Source organism: Ischnura elegans, chromosome 8, assembly GCF_921293095.1.
Source record: "Ischnura elegans chromosome 8, ioIscEleg1.1, whole genome shotgun sequence".
NCBI classification, from domain to species: domain Eukaryota; kingdom Metazoa; phylum Arthropoda; class Insecta; order Odonata; family Coenagrionidae; genus Ischnura; species Ischnura elegans.
This window is the reverse complement of record NC_060253.1, coordinates 93,200,536-93,225,412: the sequence shown is the minus strand read 5'-3', so window position 1 is coordinate 93,225,412 and position 24,877 is coordinate 93,200,536. Positions and strand designations below refer to the sequence as shown.

The window sequence follows — 24,877 nt, the reverse complement described above, 5'->3', positions numbered from 1 at the left end:
TGATTATTAAGAAATGTTCCCCTGAGCTCTGTGCCACTTGCATGCATTGGTAACCTCAGACGATGTATAACTCCTATCCTCTCGTGTAGAAACTAGGTCCCTGTGACGTCACGTGGAGTGGCATCGCATGGGCGCCAATCTGGCCTTTTTCAAATGAGGATAAAATTTGGCCCTCGCCATTCGTCTAAACCGGTATTTCAAAAACCAAATAATTTGTGTATTATGAATACACTAATGGTGGGTAACGAATCGCAATCAATGCCTTTCGTTTTCTTCGATGAAGGAAACCACCCTATTGCTCAAGCTATCAAAGTTTATCACGGATCTCCAAGTCTTCCGTGACTTCCAGCCTAATTCGTGTGAAACCTCCTAATAACGCTCTCGGTTCTTTGTCTTTCGAAGAAGTTTTTGACGAATCGCGCCGCTTTCCTGTGTATTATATGCACTTCAAGGATTAAATATTTCTCCGACGGATCCCAAAAGCTTTCCGTTTATTTGAAGGGTAGCCTTATGACTGCGAAGTAGTGACGCTCTTTCACTTTTGCACTCGAGAACCTTCCAACAAGTTATATCATGTTAATGAGTTTATGGAATCTGCGGTATAGGAAGCTCAAAGCATTTTTTCAGATCTAATACCAATATTGGTATTGGTCTTCCCACGGAAAGAACGTAAAGAGTCAAGCATGATACCGCGTTCAAAGTAGGCAAAGTATCGATTTGCTTATCACGTAAATTGGAATCCGCATTCCGGGAGGGCGCGATCAGGGTTGTCTCATTGTAATTACAACCATGCATGTCTTTACATTACCACGCAAGCTCCCAAAATGTGCGAACGGATCAGAAGTGCACGAATTCAATTTTGTTGAGCATTAAAACAATCACAAATTTCGCTCGCCTTTAAGCAATAACTACAATTACAAAAAGCCAAATCCTAATCCTTTGATATTCTCATTTCTTAGTGCCAGTTGGACGTAACTATACGTTTAAAATTAACCAAACTCACAAATGTATTCAACCCAACTTAACTAGGATGAAAATTTTAATACTTATTCAAATTCTTAGTAAAATTCTAGCAACCTTAATTATGCCTCCTTCTTGCATCCATTTACGGAAGTTGAGAACCGTTGATTTTATCACTGTGCACTCACTTCCTTAAAAATCGTTTCCCAATTCCGAGCATCTTTCTTGCCTAGTTAATAATACCTGTTCATCAGTCATGATTTTCAACTCCGAAGCATGATTTTGGTAAATTTTATTTATGAAAATTTCTTTGCACGAAATAAGGTTCTATTTATCATTTCATTCCCTATTGAATTTTAAATTTTCATTCACCGCCCAATCGTATTGTCTACTTATGGTGGAAAATGAAAGCATAATACTTAGTTCGGTTCAATTACGATGTTATTTAACGTACAATTAGTTCAATGACTGAATTTTTCAGTTCTGTCTATGCTGGTATCAATATGGCCATAAAATTTTATTGCTTCCAATTACTTAAAACTATGGTGTTAGTTTGATTTAAAGGCTATTTAAGAAATAACGTCCAGTAATTGCCATTACTACTGGGCTTTAAAGAATATCTCGACTAACTTTCCCAAACTATTTTTCTCACACCAGGCTCACCATGGAACCTACCAATAAACTCCTGCAAATCATCATCCTGGCAGTTCTATTTTACGGATCACATTCGCAGAGACCATACCGATACAGCCGGCAACGTGAGTATAGTCATAAACCCTTTGCTAATCTCGTAATTTCAGCGAATTTGAACTACCGATGCCAAATCGCGCAATGACGAGTGTAGCTCGTAATCAGATTTTATAATTTTAGCTCCATTTAAGGGTTAAAATTAAAAAGAAGAACTTTGTGCTTCTTTTTAATTTTAATAATGAATCTCTTTCACCTAGTTACGCCTCAAACAATCAATTCACAACAGTGGAATGAAATGGAAGTGGTTAAAATTCACACTGGGCAAATGAAGTGGACGCTGCTACTAAAAATATCCATGAGTAACTACCTTCTAGATCATGCCCAAAGAGCGTGTAGGTAACAAGAGTGGCGGTGATTTGTATTCCGCTCGCATGAACAATAATCTGAGAGGAATTATCATGAATGCTAACAAGGAGACATCGCCAGAGAGGCGTGCAGGATGCCAACGAGGTATATAATTTCTGAATGGACGTAAAGCGCAAAAAGCATAGCTCTCTTCCCCATGGACATTGCTTCGCCGGAAACTCTTTTCTATAATGTGGCTCAGAGGTGGGGGTCGACGCCGATGCTAAGTCCTCGCCGCAGCGCCAACATCGAGTATGCTGAAAATAAGAACGTGAATCTCCCAAAAGAAAGGGTTATCATAAAAGAATGGTGCGGTTTTGAAGATGGCTTGCGTGAAAACAGAATCACTCAGAATATGATTTGATGTTTTCCCGGCAAATAATGTGGGTAAACTTTTCTCGGGATTCCCACCGGGTTAAACTATCCAAATTATTCATATAGGCCGCAGCCCTGAGGATGAGCCCCGAGTCAGAGTTCGAAACGTAGGCTAATATGGATAATTTAACCCGGAGGCAATCCCGAGAAGAGTTTACCCAGAAATGCTCACAGTTTATGTATTTTTAATTTTTCGAATTTGTCATCTCTAACTTTAGTTTTACATAATGAATAAATTTCAGTACGAGCCCCCTTATTCACTCGACTAAAGAGAAACCCAGCGTCGACATTAGCCAACTCCAAACGAAAGGCACCAAGGGGACCACGCGTGGTGGCCACGGCTCAACGACCCATCCGTCAGACGGAGTGCTGAACTTGAAGAGCCCTCCTCAAGGTACTCAAGCAGGGATCTCTGGTGCCATGTGATATTCACTGCCTTAACGAAGTAATTTCTAACTGGGACATAAATTATGCAAATTCATCGTCTTTTAAAGTTAGTTTCCGCTATTGGGTCACTTCAAATCTAAAGATCTAATCCAACTATCTGGAAAAGCAACATTATCGTTGACCCTGGTTGGTTCCACTGAGATAGTTAAAACAATCGCCCATAAACTTATTGGTACCGTAAAATTAAAGCATCTTATGATATAAAAAAATACTTCGATTGGTGAATAGATAAATTAATTCAAATATATAACTCTATCATCGGGCGCAGGGAAATTAGTTTAAATTGCCGCAGAAGAGAGCACTTTGTTAGAAATGGAAGACTTCTGAAAACTGGGCGTTACAGTAACAATGCTTTAAGCTGAATTGAATGCGAGAATTAACGTTATAACAACGCATTCGCACGAAACGCAAAGAAAGCTGCCGACAACCAGCGACGATTTCGCGAGTAATAATGCTCGTCAAGGCCAAGGACAAAGGAGTTATTCCTCACTTTTGGGCCCCACTGGCGGATTACGCAAGAGCTCATAGTAGAAAGAAAAAGAAAAAATAAAATATTGAATTCTTCGCAATAGGACTTGAGTGACCTTGTCTTGGGTGTAAAGCGTAAGTTCAAACGGCGTGAAATACCAAACGAGAAAGAATGGGAAGGAAACAAATGATGTAACTCCTGAGAAAAATCATCGCTAAAGAGATGCACGTAGTAGACAGGAGATCCGTCATGTATCGAGCGGCAATCGCTGTTTCTCCGTCCAGAAACGAATGTTTACGAAATGGCATTAGAAGTGACTTGAAGTCTATACGTATTACGCCACCCCAACTAATTAAAACATTTACGATGCTGCTTAGGAGCATAAGAGCTTTATTGTTTCTATTCGCATGACTTGTTTAGACATTTTGAGCTCAGGATAGATGAAAACAATCTCGAAGTGAATTACTGCGCGAAGGCAAATGCAAAAGCAGTACTCTGTCTGTCGAATGAGATGTTAGGTCTAGGTCTTCTGGTCGCCATTTATAAACAGCTACCCGAGGCCGAGATAGTATTTCTTTACCCCTTTCCAGAAATTCTTTTTTTGCAGACTTTAATACGTCCATGGGGAGCGTGGTGGCTTACTGGGTAGAGCGCTTGGCTTCTGACCGTGTTTCATATTTAGATGCCGCCTAAAGCCTTAATTAAACCTTCAATTTCAGTATAAATCCAACCTTAAAATCTCGATTGGGGAGCGTTGTAGCAGATAAGGTTAAGTCATTGGCTGCCGACCGAAGGGTTCTTGATTCAAATCCCGGGTGAAACGTATGAAATCGTTGCAGGCTTCTCGTGAAATGCGATACATCCATAGCAAAACATGAACAACAAATGGTAATTTCCATACTTTAATGCAGAACTCCACAACCGACCATGGTTTCGACACACTATAAACCCCCTCCTCCTCTCTTGGCTCGGTGTAAATATTTGTGGGAGTGTCTGTTTCATCAACTTCAAAATTACAGTGTGTCGAAACCATGATCGATAATGAAGTTATTTATTTTGATGTGTAAATTACCATTTGTTGTTTATATTTTATCTTGGATGAAACCTGCGAACGCCCTAAAAAAATCCTATCAGTAAGAACCAGGAAAAGAATTTGGACCCCCTACCTATAATGTGCGACATCCTCACAGAGCGTGAACATAGTTTGGGGTGAGCTCTGCCCTCACTTATCCAAACCAATCGTAAGATTCAAACAGGGATGAATATTACTTCAATTTTCCACAATAAACAAATGAAGGGAAACCAGAGCCATCGCCAACTAAGACACGACAAGCATCCATAGCCACAGACATCGGACTCCTATCAGTTCTCTCTTCAGAGTCCCCAGTCAAATTACTAAGACGTATAATCCGTAACCACAACGAGAAAAATCAGAAAATGATTCGTAATTGATCTACAACTATTGATCTCGTTACGTTCACTATCTCCACTTTTTCCAGAAGATTGAAATATTTCCAGCGAATTAAATTGGAATAGAAAGAGAAAGAAAAAACCTGCATTATGTGTTACGAGGACGTCGACACTATACGGGACTCAAGGGCAATTTTCTTCAAAATGACATAAATCTCGATACTTTAAATAAATCGTATACAGTGACTGGTGTTTTAATCCGTCCTTCTTACTCCCTACGCCTCCTTTGCAATTTTTTCCCACCCGGCTTCGCGAAGTCCATTTTTTCTGTCAATAATTTTCATGATAATGCGGCAATATTCATATTTGACGAATAAGAAATGGTCTTGAATATTAAGGCACAGTAGCACGGAACATCAACCCGTACGAGTTAATGTCTAAATTCACGAACGCGTGAATCAACTCAGTAATGCACAGAGTGACCACCTAACTCTTGCGAATGCATGTACAGAAAATAGAGCCTTTTCTAATGTGTTTAATACATTCGTACAATTTCCGTTCCGGTCCACCAAAATCGCTCATGCATTTGGACATTAACTTGTGCATGTTAATTTGCCGTGTAAACAGGCCTTGAATGCCTGTTTACTCGGTACATTAGCTCGCACGAGTTAATGTCTAAATGCATGAAGACGAGAATGAACGCCAAAATGCACCGAGTAACTACCCAACTTGTGGAAAAGCATGATTAGAAAATAGAACCTGTTTTAATTTGATACATGCATTCGCACATGTTCCGTTCCACCAAAATCGCTCATGGAATCAGACATTTACTCGTAGGTTGTGATGTATCGTGTAAACGGGCCCTAATGTACTTAAAAGAATAAAGAATGATAACTGCAGGACCAAACTACAACAACGGCACAAATATTGCGGAATCAGATCTGATGTTCCAAATTACATCAACCAAACATAATTTTAATTTTAGCCTTTAAACATTACGTGCTGTTATAAAAACAATCTGGTAAATTGAAAGGATAAAAATTAAACGTAAAGACTGGAGAATGGATTTGGAAGCGTGGCAAATAAAGTTTCACAGCAAACACTTGGACAATCAAGACTTTATTGAACGGAAATTAAGTTAGTACCATTCGATACTTGGTAAACGACCATCTTCCTACCGGAGAAGACGTAGGATGCTACTAGGAACTTATTATAATTATTTAAGGCAAAATTGAAAAGAATTCGAACAAGGAGGTACAAATAGTTTTACACTAGGTTTAATTGCTTCCACTTTTCAGTTATAATATGTCAAACAGGATGATTACATTTTCGTGCGGCCCGTCGGCATCCACCAAAGGGACAGCCCTGGTTCAACCAATTAATTTCGATCCTAATCCCTTGACCATCTCATTTTGTAGCGATAAATTTATGAGAAATGACCAATGCCATACACATTATACCACTTTCTGGGTGGCACATCGGCTTACATTGCCATAGCAGTCAAATATCCATTATTTTAAGAACTCATGTATTTAAACAGTGCCTGTATTACAATCTCATTCAGTATAAATGTGGCTAAATACTAACTTGATATTTTCCTTTTAAAAGAAAAAATCACTCGACCTGAAAATTCGTGCAGAGAGTGAAGATAATCGAGGGTGTAACAAAAGGTCTGCGTTGACAAGGCGGCATCTTTACGCGCATAAATGCCTTAGATCGATTTTCTTAGCTGAGTGCTGCAATTTCCTAGTCTGGCCTAGTTCCATCGGATACAATGACATTTTGAGGTTGACGACGAAAAGGAACGCGTCGTAAGTGAAGCAGAATCCAAAATATTCCAGAATACATTTCAAATATGATCGCCGCGCAAAAATATTTTCAAACACAACAATGGATAAAATAATAAATACCATAGCAAGGAGAAGTAGAATTCAAATCATTCCAAATACAGTCGCCGCGCTAAATATTTTCAAACACAACTATGGATGACAAAAACCATCGCAAGAAGAAGTAGGTATACCCTTTACCAGGCGGTAAATTTTAAGCAATTGATAATTGTTTCCCGCCACAAAAACGAACCCTCATACCATCTGTTTTTATTACACCACCAATTTTCGGGTTAAATAAATGGCTTCCCACAAAAAAAAAAAAACGAGAAAAAGGTGAAATAATTCTAGTCCCTTCGTTTTTCTTAATATGCAGCTGATATTTTTTCTCTTTTTATTTTATCATTCAAAAAAATTTTTATAACCTTAATTTATCAAAATTATGTATTAAGTTTCTTTTTAAGGCCTGATGAAGGTGTATAAATATACCAAAAAGTTGGCAAAAAAATTTTCAAGGCCTACATTATCAAATTTTACTCTTGAGTTTCAACCACATTATTTCCCATTGGCTTTAAAGCCGCCAATTCACGGTTGAACGAGCACGCTTACCAATTCACCGCGCATCCGACGATTCTCCACGGCGACGGGTCAGCGAGTGAGCAGAAAAAAGTATAATTCACAGACTCAGGGCAGTGAAATACTGCGTAACTATAGAGGCGACCCTCGATAGAGTTGTCCTTTCTGTCCAACCAAGGACAACATTTCAACCAGCTCGGGCGAGAGGTAAACATTCGAATGATGAATCACGGTCACTGCGAACCAACATCACAGGTACCAGCTAAGGTGAGGACAATTCTTCAACCGTCCACATTCTGGCCGTGAATTGACCGTGCGATTCACGGAATAGATGTCAGCCGCATCTCAATGAGAGCACGATCACATCATGAGGAGCACTATTATTCACTCTCAAGGGGTCACATCAGCGGAACTCTCCTCGCATACTGCGGGAAAAACCGATGGATTCTTGAAAGCATGCACAGGAAATTAAGTTTGTCATGCCTTTTTTTATTATTATTTCCAACGTGTCCTGACACCTATAGTATAAAACCGTCTTCGGACCACTTACTAACTCATACAAATGCTTCGGGCGAACGAGTCAAGGTACGACAAAAAGTCATAGAATTTACCTCCTCTAAAATCGTCTGAAACTCTAGGAAAAATTGTCCAAAAAATCGATAGTAATGAAAATTTGCAAATCTCGGAGGAGCTCGTTAATGACACCAAAGTCATTGTGGCAGCCAATAGTCCACATCTTGTAACAGCCAGAAAGCCTAAAAGCAAAGAACTGTTTGGTATCCCTAGGATTCAATTAAAGTAACTTCAATATCAACGAATAAAAACGATCCCAAAAGAAAAAACTGCAGACAAAAATTATAAGAAATGATAAGTGTGACTGGGGGCTAGGGAGGCACAGCCCCCCAAGAGTAACAATCATAAACCCCCGTATTGAACAAACAAGCGACAGCACTTGCAGCGGCGTTCACTCAGACCCAACGTAACGTAAGTCTTTCATTTATCGTATTCGTTAAAAGAATACGATAAATGAAAGAAAAAGATGAGTAACGACGAAAAAAATCCTTCCTTATTCACACATTTTCTCAAAGTCTTAAAAAAACGGGAAAGTTGCCGCCGACTTTTCAAAATTTGGTGAGGCCATTAGCTCCGGTTCACTAACTAGTTCAGATAGAACCTAGAACTAGTTCAAAGGGAAAGGAATCGCTCACAAAAGTGTTTGCAACAATGAACCAGATGAGAAGCTTATTGAAACATACAATTACGCGAGAGAAGAAACGAGAGCACGTGACGTCATCAACTCATCGACAATAGGGTAAAGGCAGTCGAATTTTCACTGCATTTATATCTAGACGGGTGATCACGGATCAAAAAACGGGAGTATATTATTAATTACATAGTTCCCTTATGAACCCACGTTTATATTCGAACTAATACGATGAAAATAAACCACCCTGCCTTGGCCAAATGTCCTGCGTAAACAAAGTAAATTAAATTTTACCGATAAAATATTACATGTACAAAATAAAAAAACGATGAGCGCATTCGCTTTGATTTGAGACTGGAATGACATAAGTTTATCATAATATACTTGGATTTTTAGTTGTAAAATTATAATAATATTTTAGATAAATATTTTGAATTAAGATCTTGAAATCTATGCAGTTCCTGTAAGACGTTTTATCCGTTGCGTCAGAGGGTACCTTATTTAGTTGCGAAGAATTAAATCGTCAACACTTATGGTGCAGCCGAGCTATGAATAGAAATGTTATTGTCGAAAATGTTGGTTCATGCTACCATGAAATAGCGTTCAAATGCATTGTCATCTGGTCCTGATCGGTGCTGGAAATTTTAAGTCGATGGCTAATCGGGAAGTGGGTTATTTTGAGTATCAAGAATGTACCCGGAAGGACAAACAAGCAGAATAGCAGATGACTTCTTAAAAACGTGGTCAAATCCACATTTTTCACAATCGGCAATGCTTAAATGTGGTGAAGGTGCCCATAATTTTTCGTTTCGCCAGAAATTAAAATTATCACGTAAGTATTGCCTCACAAAATAAAACTCTGTGAATCAAATACAGCACACAGCACCATCGTTAAAGGATACTTCATGAAATAAGTAGGAAATGATTCAGAAAGTAATTTACACATCCACTTACCTTTTTTAAGGAAGCAAGGGACATTAAAATCACGTAAATTTTAGTTTAATTTAATAAAGGTAGTTACACTAGGCACAAATCTCGATTGAATGCTAAAAGAATTGAATGCTGAAAGCGCATGGTAAAATACGACTGGATTTCTTACATTCAAAATTAAAATCATTATCAAAAGTAAAAATAATTATCCCACGCTGTAGTAAATATACGGAAAAAAACTCGGAGGCAAATGCAGCGGAACTTATAGCGATGCATGGGAGTCATAGCTGGTTGTATATGGGGGCTTTATTATTTAAGAATCTGTACAGAAACTCAAACATTAGAAATGATACCATACTAGTACACGTTATCATATTCAAATCCGTTGCAGTTGATTGATAGAAGTTTCTTGGCGGTCAACGAGAAGTACTTCCGCACACGACCCATTGTTCGCAATCGTGACCTCTCTGTTATCGGGCGAGACAAGTGAGGTTAAGTAGGCAAGTACAAAAAGAAAAACACTCCGTGACCCATATTCCATGGCAAAGCCACTCCTATGAATTTAGTTCGTGGAATTAATAGAGGGAAGCGCAGAATTTACTTCATGTGGAGGGAGAGGGTTGGGCTATCGATTTTCAGCTGCGTGTCTACGAGCCCAGCAAACCTACAGGGGTAAAAGGTTGGGACGACAATGGAAATCTTGAGTTAATTGGAACACTTGGCGTTAATTTTCCCTTTCTCAGATTTTTTTCAATCTCTCGCGGCTCTTTCCTTTCAAAGTAGTGCCAAGCGTGACTCTCTCAAAATTCTCAAAAATTTCCAGCGAGAAAAAAATTAAGAAGTTTGAGGTGAGCCAATTAAAGTCGTGATTTTAATTTTACAACTTTTAACCTTAAGAATAAATAATCTAGCCAAATGGAAGGGTTTCAACACACGGAGAAAAGTCCCCGTCGCCTGGTTAGCTAATTGAGTTCTAACAATTAGCTTTCATGAAGATAAAACTCGACGTAGCCTTAAACCATCATCTCGAATCAGTGAATAGGAAAGAGCGATTCCTCCTCCTCGCCAGAGTAGTCCGAGGGCTATCTCGCGTAGAGATGGATCCATAATGATGGAGTAGGAAGGTATTCGGCCCAAATCCAAGAGAAATAAATTTTTTGCTGACGCTAATAAAAATAGCAATAAAAAGTCAGAGATTCATCGATAGCTGGCGAACCAAATTTACTCCAAGACATGGGGTCCCATGTTAAAAACGAACGTAAAACTAATGCTTCAGTGGACTAAACTTCTTCATTAAATACCTGAATACATATTGCGCATTGCCTACACTCCCCATCAACGGGAAAAAATCAGAGGAGTATTCTTAATTATAGAATATTCTTTCATTTCTGTAGGAACAGCAAAGATTGGTTTCGCTAATTGTAGACCATGTCGCCTTAATGACGTCGCGGGATTCATCCATCCCAAACCCTTTCTTTCCAATTCCTAACCTGGAGGCGTCGTCGGTCTCCTATCGCGGCGGCGGCGCTTCATTCCCTTTTTCTTCCTCTCCGCAACCCTCCCGAGGAGTGCGGACGGAAAAGTCTCGGACTTGGTTCCCGTAGTACCTCAAGAGTGTAACACCACGAGCCCGCCCTGGTTGCTTGTCCCAATGCCTACATTCCCCAAGAGTCCAACAACCCCCAATGTCAACGCAATATCTGCGATTTCAACGAAATGATGCTAATTGTTAGTGTAGCTCCTTTGTAGACACGGAGCAAATTCTGAAATTCTTCATTTCCGGTTACTACCGCGTCCGTTGCTGTGGCAATGATATCAGTTTTGATGGCACTACTATCCAGTGGCGCAGCTAGGGGGGATTTGGGAGATAAACCTCCCCCCCTTAAAGCCCAGAGAATTTTATAACTTAAATCCATTTTACTTAATTGGATTAATTTTATTAATATTACTTATTGAATAGTGTAGTGATTAACAAAATACCCCTCAGAAAGCATTAAAACCAGGGGTGTCATGGTGCCGGAACGCTCCAGAATACGCCGTTCCGGCACTGGTTAACAAAAGACATAGTCAAGTAACACATTTATCAATTCTGCTGCCTCAAGATTTCTATTTATACATTCGTAACCAAAAAATAGTAAGAAAACGTAAATAATGACTTTTAATAAAAAAAACATACAAAGTAACATTTCACTTCTAAAAAAGTTAAGAAAAGTGCGTTCCGGCACTGTTAATTTTGCCATGACGTCACTGCTTAAAACTCACTATTTTGAACCATTCACCTTAAAATTTTTGTGGGAGAGGGACCCTGCACCTCCGCTTACCTGTCGGGAATTCTATAACCCCAGACCCCCAGTATTACTTGCGCCTAAAACCCCACAAGCCTTAATAGCCATAAATGCGCCGCTACTAGTGTCAGCGTTTTCAAGTGCTGGTTCACAATTTTCGCCCTCATTACAAAGAGCTCCGTAACCGTGGCTGTGGCGATGACAACAGTTTCGCTGACACTACTGCTAGAGTCTTCCGGGCGAAGGGCCCTGTGGCCGCCAGTTCTTGGGGAGAACAACTGCAAGAACTGGCGGCCACAGGGCCCTTCGCCCGGAAGACTCTAGCAGTAGTGTCAGCGAAACTGTTGTCATCGCCACAGCAACCGATGCGGTAGTAACCGGAAATGAAGAACTTCATCGCACAACGCGGAAATCTCCCTTCTTGTGGAGCATCTAAAGCTAACGTCATCAGGTCAACTGATGGCATCGCCGATACCACTTCTGATATCAAACCCTGATATTTTAAATCTTTGACAGCGTACCAGAGCAGCCACTTGATCCGCGAGGAAGAGCCGTCGCCTTCTGTCTGCACTACGCCCTCCGATGAGAGTGGGACGTGCCTTGTCCTCAGGACGTGTCCCCCAATGGTGCGCCTGCTCCGCAGCGGGGAGTCCGCGTACCTGAGGAGAGCCATCTGCGGATACGACGGCCTCGAGCCCAAGGTGTGCTGCCCAGACCCTCGAGTGGCAGCGTCGTCCACTCCAGGGACCACGACAACCACCTCATCTACCACGACCACCACCACTACGACTCCCCTGCCGCTGATCCCCAATCAAGGTCAGTCAAGAAACGGGTCAGGGTCCTGGAAAACCCTTCTCATCCATTGGCCTCAAGGGGCATGACCCTGAAATCAGGGGCGGATTTAGGTAGGGGTGTCACAGGGACCGTGACCCCACCCTCCAAATTTCATTAAATATTTTTAAATTTATTAGTTTAATACTTTTTTAATCATTGTAAAGCAGTAAAGGGAGTTTATATGCCAATGAATGGCTAAAAGTACTGAACATGAGAGAATTTTGAGTTGAATTTCTTGTAGAGCATAGCACTCCCTAGGGTAAAAACGTCCCTCTCTTCAGGGGGATATTCCATACTCCCTCAGACCCAGGTCATGGCAAAAATCAATCGCTGGGACCAAAACAAAAATCAAATTCTACCCACATTATGCTCAAATCCAGGTCAGGACAGTTGCCTTTTCTCAGTGGAATTTTCTCACTAGTATTTCCACAGGAGGGTGACTCTAGGGCATACCCAGGATCAAAACTAGAGGTGGGATGGGCAAGCCACGGTCATTCAAGTTGTAATATTTTAGCATGGAATATGAGAATTAAACCAACATTTGAAGGAAATTGCATCAGCCCTTAGTCAGTTTTAAAAATTATTCCCTTGAAAAAAAAAATATTTTTATTTAAGTTGCACGTCTTATACTAATATCATTTTTCGTGGGTTTAAAGAAAATTTATTGAAAACTTTTGTTTCAATCCAGTCCTGATTTTCCTAAAAGACTTGCGATTTTTGCTTTCCCAAAGGGCGGATGGGGGGAAGCTGTTCCCTCCAGCCCCCCACTGGGTACGTCCATGGGGGGACTTACCCTCACATTCACAACTAACTATGATGCAAAAATGCCTGATGCCAGATGGCAAAATAATCCTGATCTAGTGACTTTTCAGCAACCCTGGATCTCTTGAACAAAAGTATGTGTTAGAATAAATATTCAGGTGTTTCAAGCCAAACCCATAGAAGTACATTGAATACCATAAAAACATTACTAGTAATGTATTCTGCAGCCAAAATTCACCCCGGTAATTGGAGACAGTGAGTGCAGCAGCTAAAAAATGACTTGATCCGCTGACATCCGTTGACATCGGTCCATAAAAACACACTTAAAATCCCTTATATTTCCTTTCAGGATTTGAAGAAGAAAATGAAATCCAATGTGGATTCAGCAACTTCACGCACTTCAGAGTTGTGGGAGGAGCCGATGCTCAGCTAGGTAAGTGAAAATATCGATGCATGATGAATTGGATGGATAAGGCAGATACTTTGTGGAGATCCATTATGAGATATGAAGTGAAACACTTTGCACTTTCCACATAAAAATTTATTACACTTGAGTCGACATGTTTCACTGCACTGCAGCATTATCAAGACTAAACCAAGAAATTAACCATACCAATATATATACACAAATTGCACACTCGCAAACATTTGAGAAATGGGGGTGGAAGGTGGGGTGGAAAGGAGGGTTGGGAACTTTAAACTGACCGTTGGTCTGGTCAGTCAGTTTTATATAATATTTAATAAATTTTTATGTGGAAAGTGCAAAGTGTTTCAATTCATATCTCATCGATGCATGATGCATAGGAAAGTAGATCTTCCAGATTAAATCTTCCAACAGAGACAATAGCTCCATCAGAAGACCACAATATGCACATGAATTACCTTGAATCAATACTAAGGATATTTCTTGTTTTTAGCACTATTCACACAAAAAAATAGTTGCTCATTGCCATGGAAAAGAGGTATTACTCACAGCAGTATAGAAAACATAAAATACAGTTGAAACATAGTTGCTCATTGCCACGGAAAAGAGGTATTACCTCATTCACATCTTCGTGCATTTTCTGCTACATAGATATACATATGTGAAACCAGCCCTTATTCGTGCTCAATGATGATGGAACCCTAGCAAGAAAGGAAAGATATCTTCCTGAACTTAATCCTTTTGCATTTGGAGTAAACAGCAGTAAACAAAAATAGTAAATCTTAAGCAAAAACCAAATTATAATTATTAAACCTTTGACTGTGGGGACGTTTTTAAATGTTTTGTACACTGATCAAGGGAAAAACGTTTTTAAACATTTGACCATTGCTCTACTCCCAATGGCAGTTTCCCAAAATTTTTATTGCTAACTGGGTAGTGCCCAAGTGCACTTTCCCTCACAGTAGGGATCGCTAAAGGGACTTACCTAACTATCCCTGGCCTGCCCTCACGGCAGGGGGTGCTTCCCAGCATTTCCTATCATTGTCTTTACCATTTCTTAGTGTTTCCTTCCCTCTCCACACTGCTGATATGGCCACAACAAGTACCCATCCATTCACAAGAAAGAAGGAAGGATTACCCCATATTATAAGGGTTCAATCCAATGAAGACATTCGGCCAGGCTAGAGGGAAATATATTTCTTAGTTCCAGTGGCGTAGCCAGAAATTTTTTTCAGGTGGGGTCCAAAACAAGGGTGGTAATTTTTGTAATACAGGGTACTTAATAGAGGATTTTAAACTAATTTTTATATGTCTCATAATAAAAAAAACTTCATTTTTCAAAGAAATATTTTGTAAATTAATAATTTTTCGATATTTTTTAATCTTTTATGAAGCGAAGTAATTATTTGTGTTTTTATATATCGGGGGAGGGGGTCCAGGCTGGTAGCTAAAATCATGTACTCCCACAGTCAAAGGGTAAAAATAAGAAGGTATGTAACAAATATCTATGGTCTGTATCATATGGGACCTATTACATACAAAAAAAAGGTTCTTTACGTACACTTATCACAAATCACATTCCTTAAAATTGCTCACTGTCAAGCCAAATCATGAACCAATCTCAGAAATTGAAATGTGAGAGCAGTAATAATTTGAAACACTAGGTGCCATCATCAGAGGTCACTCCTGGGTGTAGATGCTCATTTGTGCATAATCTGAATTTATGATGTTTATTAGTAGGCTTCACAATAAGGGTTAAATAACTGCAGAGAAGACGCTTATTTCAGAAGAAAATGTAAAATTTCTCTGAAACATTGATATGAAAACAAGGATAAGAGGACAAAAATTGAATAAAATACTGAAGTGGATGTTGGTATGAAGCAGTGCTGATCACAGAAGATCAAATGAATTAATAAAGGTACTTACCAATACTAAAGTAATAATCAATGTGGGCAGATAGGAAATGGAGGATAGCATTCAAAATAGAAGATTCTCCAACATGTGTAAATGAAAAGAGCTAGAAAGATAACACCATAAAAAATTCAATTGTAAAAATAATAATAAGTATTCAGCGTAGACAGAAAAGTTATTAATGAGATAAAAACTTGTCTTTTTTAATCTAGTAGGACAGTGTTGATACCTGAATTCTCAATAGACGTTAGAAATGGATGCATTATTACTGAGAATGTAAAATTTGTCTAACCTCATGAAAAAATATAGGCCAAAAAATTTCATTAGTCCATTATTATACTATTTCTATCACAATTTTATGACATTTGAAAGCAAAGACCATTTTGTATATCACCTTCATTCATAGATTACCAGAAACTGTAAAAAAAAACTGAAGAACATGAGAAAATTAAATAAAAATGAAAACAAACGGTGTTACCTCATTCACAACTTTGTGCATTTTCTGCTGCATAGGGATATATGACAACATCCCTTATTTGTGCTCAATGATGATGGAACCCTAGCAAGAAAGGAAAGATATCTTCCTGAACTTAATCCTTTTGCATTTGGAGTAAACAGCAGACACACTGGCTTTTGGACAGCATAAGTTCCTATCACATTTATAACTTTGATTTTTTACTTTTGTTTCTTGAACCCAACAGGAGCCTGGCCTTGGCTAGCAGCTTTGGCGTATAGAAACCTGAGGGACGCTAATGCTGGCCCAAGATTTCTTTGTGGAGGAGCACTCATTTCCAATCGCCATATTCTTACTGCTGGGCATTGTGTGCACCGAAGAAAAGACCTGTGAGTGATGATGTAAACTGTTATTTACTCTACTTCATTATTATCAATCAAGATTTCAATGCTAGCTATTATAAACCACATTTGAAAAACATAATTGCAAAGCCTAGTCACTGAAAGAGACTATAAAACAATGGCTCTCAACGATAAGAGACAGGAATAAGATTCCATATTAAAAGATTAGCAAAAATTAAATTCTTGACGAGACTATTTTAGAATTTCAGGCTGCAGTAAAGAGCAGTCAAATACAGGGGCGCAGCTAGGAATAAAGGATAGGGGGGGTTTCAGGCGCAACTAATACTGGGGTGCTTGGGGTATTGCATACCCGCCAGGGTTAGGGGGAGGTGCGGAGGCCTTCCGCCGGAAAAAAATTAATATAAATGGTTCTAAATGGTGAGTTTTGCGGCCTTCTGAGGGATATTTTATTAATCTTTACACCATTATATAATTAATAGTAATCCAATTAAATAAAATAGATTAAACTTATACATTTGCCTGAGCCCTGGGGGGGGGACGTTTTATCCCCCAAAACCCCCCTCGCTGTGCCACTGGTCAAATATACATCAAAAGGATGGATAACAATTCTTCTGTTCACCAGTAAAATCTGAAAATAACAGCCAGTAGCCAATTTACTTTCTTATTATATGCAGTGGCTTAGCTAGGAGGAGGAGGGGTGGAGAGAAGTGGGATGTGAACTAGGTCCACTTAAGGGCAAAACGGCAGTCTGCTGCCAGTAGCACAGTGGGCCTTGGAGTCCCCAACTCAAGGACTGCCCTGGGTAACATAACACGAGTCACACCACCGCTTATCAGTAAAAAATGTATCTTTTGAAGCAATGCCAACAGCCAAGCAAGAGAAAAGAGGAAATTATATTTTATGCTAATGATAATAAGAGCCATCATCACCATTTTTGATTGGTTTAAGACAGCTCTCCCATTGCCCTAACTTTAAACACCTTCAAAATTCTTCTGCTTTCTTTCTTAAATCCTTCATCATACGCCAATCTATGAATCTCATCCACAGTCTAATTCTACCATTCCTCTCATCCACCAGTACTTCTATGATAATTATCATTGGATCCTCATGTCTCATGATGTGGCCAATTCATTTTTCTTACCCTATACCCAAGGTTTTCAAAGACTTCTCTCCTAATTTTCTTAGAACCCACATTACTCAAAAGACCTATCCACTTGACCTTCATGATCCTTCTATAGCTCTACATTTCAAAAGCTTCCAACCCTGATTTCTCCAATGCTGTCATCTTCCTTGCCTCATTACTATAAAGAGGCATGCCCCAAATGTTATCATTAAAGTATTCTACCATTTAGGTAGGTTTCCATTGAGTACTTAAGAAGAATTCCAGTAGCCTCCCCTTCCATCTTTCTCACCCCTCCTCAATTCACAATTTCCTCCCTTTCATTTTACCTAAAAATCCTATTCTTTTCTTTCCTCTCCCTCCTTTACCTAACATTCATAATATATAAATAATATTACTTATAAAATAACATATAAATATAATATATAAAAGCCCCAATTATAAGTCCTAATAAATTGCTTCCTGTCTTTAATACATACATTTTCAGCCGTACGAAGACTCCTTTTTTAAGGAATGCTCTATTTGCTTGGGCTCTTCTATTATTTCCCATCTTCGGTCACTTTGCTACACAAGTAGTAGATCTCCCTCACCTCCTCAAGTTTATGGTATTTAGTAAAGTATGGTAAAGTATTAGAATATTTATCGTAAGTAAACTATCTCCTTAATCCATTTTGTACAAAACCCGTGTTATTTCTTTTTTTTTCTGTAAATTTATACATGATTATGTACCCAATTTACCTTTGAACTATGTATCTTAATTTATAATTTGACCTGCCTTATGTTTGTAATCCAAACCAACGGGGCCAATAAAGATTATTATTATTATTATGATTTTTCTAGTTTCAGCAGATTGGTCTTTGCCTCTTCTCTTCCACTGTAGACCAATACTTTTGTTTTCTTGTAATTGATTTTCAGCTTATACCAAGCCATTGTCAAATAAAATTTTCTTCAGGTCTCTCTCTATCTCTGCTATGACTACTAAGTAGGGTTGGGTCGAATAGTAGATTTCTCGAATTCGAATATCGAATTCGAATATCAAATCATTGCTCGAATATTCGAATACCTCGAATTTCGAATACCTCGAATTTCGAATACCTCGAATACTAAACGATGAATGTGAAAATGTTTGACTAGGTCGCCCATGCAGCACGAAACCCAAGATTTTGGCGAGTAATTGTAATTGCCTTTAAAGGATTCAAACAGGAATTTGGCTGATTAATGGAATATTTTAATTTTAAGTAAACAATAGGGTAGTTTCTTTCTTTAAAGAAAACGAAAGGCATTGCTTGTGATTTGTTACCCACCATTGGTGTATTCATAATATACAAATTATTTGGTTCTAGAAATACCGGTTTAGACCAATGGCAATGGCCAATTTTATCCTCATTTGAAAAAGGCCAGATTGGCGCCCATGCGATGCCACTTCACGTGACATCACAGGGACCAAGTTTCGACACGAGAGGATAGGAGTTTTACATAGTCTGAGGTTACCAATGCATGCATGAGGCACAAAGCTCAGGGAAACATGTTTTAATAACCACTTATTAAAACTGGCTAAGGTCGGAAAGTTTTCTTCGCTTGATAAGGTATTAATAATCCTTATTTTAGCCAAGCGCTACCAGCTAGCATGGTACTCGGCTACCTGCTAGCATCCTGCGTCGTATTAGCGCTCAGAGCCTCGCCCCAAGGTCACCTCACTCGCGGCAGCGGGAAGCAGAACGACGTCACGCGGAGTTTTTCCCGGCATTCATACTTACCCGTCGCGTTTTCGCGCGCTTGAAAATGTTCTTTTTTCATTTAATCGCGAAAAATAGATATCGTCATTTAAAAATCTAAAAGCGTGAAATACGTACTCCAGGAGTATTAATATTTCGATTTAGGCAATAAAAAAATAATGGGTAAGCACCCTATTTGAGCATTACGCCAAAATGCTAAGCCTCCGTCGTATTTCTTCGTCTTTCCGGCATTTATTTTCCTGCGTAAAATGCTTAAATAAAGTCAGAAAAATGGCGTGTTTGGTCTTAATCTTTCTTAAATTACGCGCATATTACTAATATTTCAATCCAATAAAAGTGTAATATCAATTGCCGAAAGTCATTGTTAGACAACTTTTGGGCTAGTAGATGACTCATGCAGCAGTTGACCTCCAGAAATGGGGAACTTCGAAGCAGGTAAGCAGAAAAAGGCCAGTGGGTGAGTAGAGGGGGGCGTTTTATTGTTCTCGTGTAACTTGATATTTTTTCGAAGCTGAGGTCTTCGTAATACGATCCCTGCGCGAGCCGGGACCTTTTGTTTGATTTCGGAGAAGAGGAAATCGTCGGAGGGGGTGGGGCAAACGCTGAATGGAGGGGGATAGCGGATCGTGGGAAATGCGCCAATTTCACTATCCCACGGCACTGAGTTTCTCACTATGGTGGTTTCATCGCCTGAGGAAGATTCAAAATAAGTGCCTGTCGTTATTAGCCACAAAGGACACATAGCAAACACCTCGTCTTATTTTTATCAAAAGATGGATGCGGGAAAATGGTCAGTGAGAGAGAAAGAGGGAATGGTGAAACGCGATTCCATTATTTTCCGGTAAATTCATATTTTTTCGAAGCTAAGGTCTTCGTAATACGATCCCTGCACGAGCTGGGACCTTATGTTTGATTTCGGAGAAGAGGAAATCGTCAGATTGGGTGGGGTTAATGCTGAATGGAGGGAATAGCAGATCGTGGGAAATGCGCCAATGTCACAATCTCACGGCCCTGAGGTTCTCCTGATGGGGGACACCTGGGATTTTCGGATTTTTTTCACCCGATCAATTTCGGTTCCCCACGTCGAACTCTTTTCACTGCTCTAACCCGCGAATTTGATGTAGTTCGTCAGCTTGCCTAAAACGGCGCTGCATGCACTAAACGACTCGAGTTCTCCTCATTTTTCCGAGTAAACTACCAACGACGTGCGAGCGACAGTGCATGACGCGAAATTCAAAGTATTCGAGGTATTCGAGACGGCACCTTTGGCATAACTATTCGAGATCTCGAATATCGAATACTTTCTAGTATTCGAGGTATTCGAGTATTCGCGGATACTATTCGCACATCCCTACTACTAAGTCATCAGTAAGAGTGGGTAAGGGTTATTGAATCAAATGGGGTGCCCTAATGTGGTCAAAGGAGGTGCAGTTTCCTTCTCTTCTGTGCACCAGTTTGAAGGGAATCGTAATATATGAACTTATGGTGCTTTACAGGTACTTTGTTCGGCTTGGAGAGCACGAATTAGGGTCCGATAATGATGGAGCCTCTCCAATTGATGTATCAATTGTTGGAAAAACTATGCATCCCAATTACAATCCAACATCATACCAAAATGACATTGCCATCCTAACTCTTCAGTACCCAGTGAGGTCAACTAGTAAGTACATAATCAATTTCATACATTTATTTCACCATTGACTTTTGTAAATATTTAGAGACTTCATACTAGTTACATAATAAAATCTGAAGTACGACCATGGCTTATTTTTAATCTCACATAACCAGAAAATGGAGAATCAGCATAATCTGAATAAAATGCATATGTATGAACTTATGGTGCTTTACAGGTACTTTGTTCGGCTTGGAGAGCACGAATTAGGGTCCGATAATGATGGAGTCCGATGATAATTTCAATGTTCTCTTCTAACATAAAATTTGAAATGTAAAACTTACTCTATGATTATACATAAGAAAACTTATGACCACAAAAAAACTGAATTAGTTATTTAAAAAACTGATGCTCAAATTCAAAATAATTATCAAAAAAGGGGGTGGCCCACTGATTAGAAAATTTGTGTGCAATAAAACTTATGATATTTCAGAATTAGAGGAAACATTAAGCATTAATAAGCATGTATAAATTGTTAGTTACATCAATGCACCAATGCCTATGGTAAAAACCAAAATTTTCCATTATATACTCACTATATATACTTTTGTATTTTACAGTGGCAATCCATCCAATATGCCTGCCTGATTCCCAAGAGCTACGATCTAAGACATTTGCAAGGAATTACCCTTTTGTGGCAGGCTGGGGAGCTGTAAGATTCAGTAAGTACTTTATAATTAAAAACAAATTATTTTCAGCAATATCTTCAGATTATAAAAAAAGGCAACACAAAGCAAAAACATACGGGGATGTTGAAAAATGTATGCTCTTTTAATAATTTAGCAATCACCATAGTTTTCAAGTTGATGTCCATTTAAAATGAACAACCACGTCCACGGCTAGTTGTGAAACTGCTATGAGTACCATATTATCACCATGACCTTCCACTATACATTATACAGTATGTACAGTAGAACCTCAATTATCAGTTACTTGATGATTATCTGTTATTTCATTGATGATTTGTAGGATTATCTGCTCATCTGTTTCCCAGCCTGTCCCTCAATCCAAACACTCTTCTATACATCCTAACCTATACTTCCCCACCTCAAAAATGTATGAAAAGTGATATGGTAATAAAAAAAACATAAAAATTGCTAATGAAATTAAAACAAAAAGATCAGCTATTTCTTTCATCTGATTGGGCTATTGATTCCATCAGGATGGAAAATCTAAATTCTATGTCATAAGTAAATATCCAGAATACTAAATGAACTGTAATTTTATAAGCAAATTTGTATTGTTTACCAGAAGAAATGGCATACATTTCCTGCACTTGACTGAAGTGTACAAATAATTTATGCAGTTCCCTTATTCCAATCTTTCATGTGCCAATGGGAAACAGCAAATAACCCTAGTAATATTTATATGTATTTATTAAGATAAAAAAACAACAGTTACAAAGATAAACATACAACCACCACTTCTATCCCTATTTTAAATTTTTTTTTGTCATATAGATGGTCCATCAAGCCCAACTCTGAAGGAACTGCAGTTGCCAGTGGTGGAACCATCTCGGTGCAAAGATGCCTACTCAAATTTCAAGTAAGTAATACTGAACTTGGGTAATAAAATGAATATGTATACGTAGTACTGATAAATTTTGGGTAACCATTTGAAAAGGATAAAAAGAGAATTCCATAGGCCTTAAGAAAACCTTTTAACATCCACAGACAAGTTCGATCTCTTTATTATTTTCATTAATTTAAGTATCACTACTAAAATGGTAGTTTCCTTCATCAAAGAAAACGAAAGGCATTGATTGCGATTCGTTACCCGCCATTAGTGCATTCATAATATACAAATTATTTGGTTTTAGAAATCCCAGTTTAAACGAATGTTTAACGGTAAATTTTAACCTCATTTGAAAAAGGCCAGATTGGCACCCATGCGATGCCACTCCACGTGACATCTCAGGGACCTAGATTCTATACGAGTAGAGAGGAGTTTCACATCGTCTGAGATTACGAATGCATTCATGAAGCAAATAGCTCAGGGAAACATTTTTTAATAATCACCTATTAAAATTGCCTATGGTCGGAAAGTTTTCTTCATTTGATAGGGTATTAATAATCCTTATTTAAGCCAAGCGCTACCTGCTAGCAGGGTACTCTACGCTACTGCCATGCTTGGCAGCAAGCAGCCTGCATCATAGCGGCGTTCATAGCCTCACACAGTAACAGCCACACATCACACAGGCTTTTCCCAGCATTCATACTAAGCTGTCACGTTTTCATGCACTTGAAAATTTTCACTTTTCATTTAATAGCAAAAAATAGATATCATAACTTAAAAATCTAAAAGCGTGAAATATGTATGTACTCCAGAAAGTAATAATCTTTCGATTTAGGCAATAAAAAAATAATAGGAAACCACCGTATTGCACTTGTTTGTTGAGTTATTACTATGATGAGAGATGTTCAAAATAGAATTGTAAAGGATAGAACTTCATAATTTATACTTTGTTAAAAAGCATCTCAGGGAACCACAACTAGTTGTTAGAAAAGAAATGAGGAAAAGTAAATGTAATTCATCACTACTACACCAGGGAATTTTTGACTATGTAATTACAAATGTACTTTACAAATCAAGTTTTGAAAATTTAATAATGCCATTGCTTTCTGCTTTCATAAGCTACTACATTTAAAGCTATACAGTTTTGTTTAAAAGTCATTTATTAAGTAGTAGTCAGAGTTCTAGTCAGGACCTTGAACAGATGAACATTGAACACATCAAAATATTTATGAAACATAACACAGGCAAGAAACCCTGACCTCCACAAACTGTTTGGCAAGTTTACCATTTGCTTCAAAATATTCCACTGTTATTGCCATTTGGTGTTTTTTCATATCGATGGTAATCAGGGGTGGGTCCAGGATATTTTTCTGGGGGTCTGACAGGCAAATGATCTCCTCATACTCGAGATTACAATCAAGATACAACAGTTACTGAGAGAAATATTCTCTTATGTAGGTATATCATATTTCGATGAATGGATGATATCAACAATTTTAGGTTGCATCTGCATGTCATTACATAAACACAACAACATACACAGATGCAACCAGAAAGATATTGATGTCATTCAATAAGTAATCACTTTTCTTCATTGATTGACTTTTTATAACAGTTGAGCATATGATACCATCAACTTTTCCTCTACAAAAGTAACATTCTCATTTCAAGGAGTGTTAATGTAAGAAATAGAAGTTCTGAGGGCAACATACAGTGCTAAATTCCAGGGGGAACACACTGGAATGGAATTCCGGCTACTCTCCGGGAAAATTGGGTTGTGTCAAAAAATTTCATCATTTATTTAATATTTGGTAAAAAATGATTCCTCATTGTAAGTTTCCTTTCATTTTAAGTTTTAAAAAATTGGAAGCCTAATCACGACAGCTTATACTTGAAAATCATACGGGTTTGAAGTGCTGGAATGCGTTCCAGTACCCAAAATTTTAGAAAGTAAGCACTGGTTACGTGTATGCACAACCGTAAAATTTAAGTATGTACCTTCAGTGATGTAGTTAACCATTATTTTGTTCTTCCTCTAACAGGACAACAGTGATAGATGACAATGTGTTGTGTGCAGGATTTGCAAGAGGTGGAAAGGATGCATGCCAGGTAAGAAGTAAAAACCTAGTCTATATTCCATTGTTACCTACTGTAAGATGGTGAATTCATCCCCTCCACTGAATAAGTAATACTCTGGTTTCCTGTTGGTACTCTAAGTATGTACCTACACACAAACCACATACGGCCATTAGTAGCATCCTTAGTTACCATCTCTGATGATACAGCAAGATTTGTACTTAAGATGATTCAGTATATATGCTCAAATGATCTAGAGGACCCGAACAGAATCCACTACCTCAATTCTCCAACATAATTTATGTCATGCATTATTTCATTTAGAGCTTTACAGTTTACTCAGATACAACCTGACTGTTTTGCTGAGGACATAAAAATACCCTCAGAATCCAGTTTCTGAAAACCTCTTAAATGATTTTTACAGTGAATTACTA

General features: G+C 38.6%; 1 protein-coding gene across 1 annotated transcript in view; it reads left to right on the top strand.

Moving 5' to 3' along the window:
* LOC124163856 (venom protease-like) overlaps positions 1–24,877 on the top strand; it is a 78,714-nt gene that overhangs the window by 53,240 nt on the left and 597 nt on the right. The window contains exons 2-9 of the mRNA XM_046540960.1: positions 1,618–1,718; positions 12,094–12,393; positions 13,523–13,606; positions 16,210–16,351; positions 20,677–20,840; positions 21,413–21,514; positions 22,313–22,397; positions 24,410–24,476. Of these exons, the coding sequence (XP_046396916.1) occupies positions 1,618–1,718; positions 12,094–12,393; positions 13,523–13,606; positions 16,210–16,351; positions 20,677–20,840; positions 21,413–21,514; positions 22,313–22,397; positions 24,410–24,476 (1,045 nt within the window). The remainder of the gene's footprint in view (positions 1–1,617; positions 1,719–12,093; positions 12,394–13,522; positions 13,607–16,209; positions 16,352–20,676; positions 20,841–21,412; positions 21,515–22,312; positions 22,398–24,409; positions 24,477–24,877) is intronic.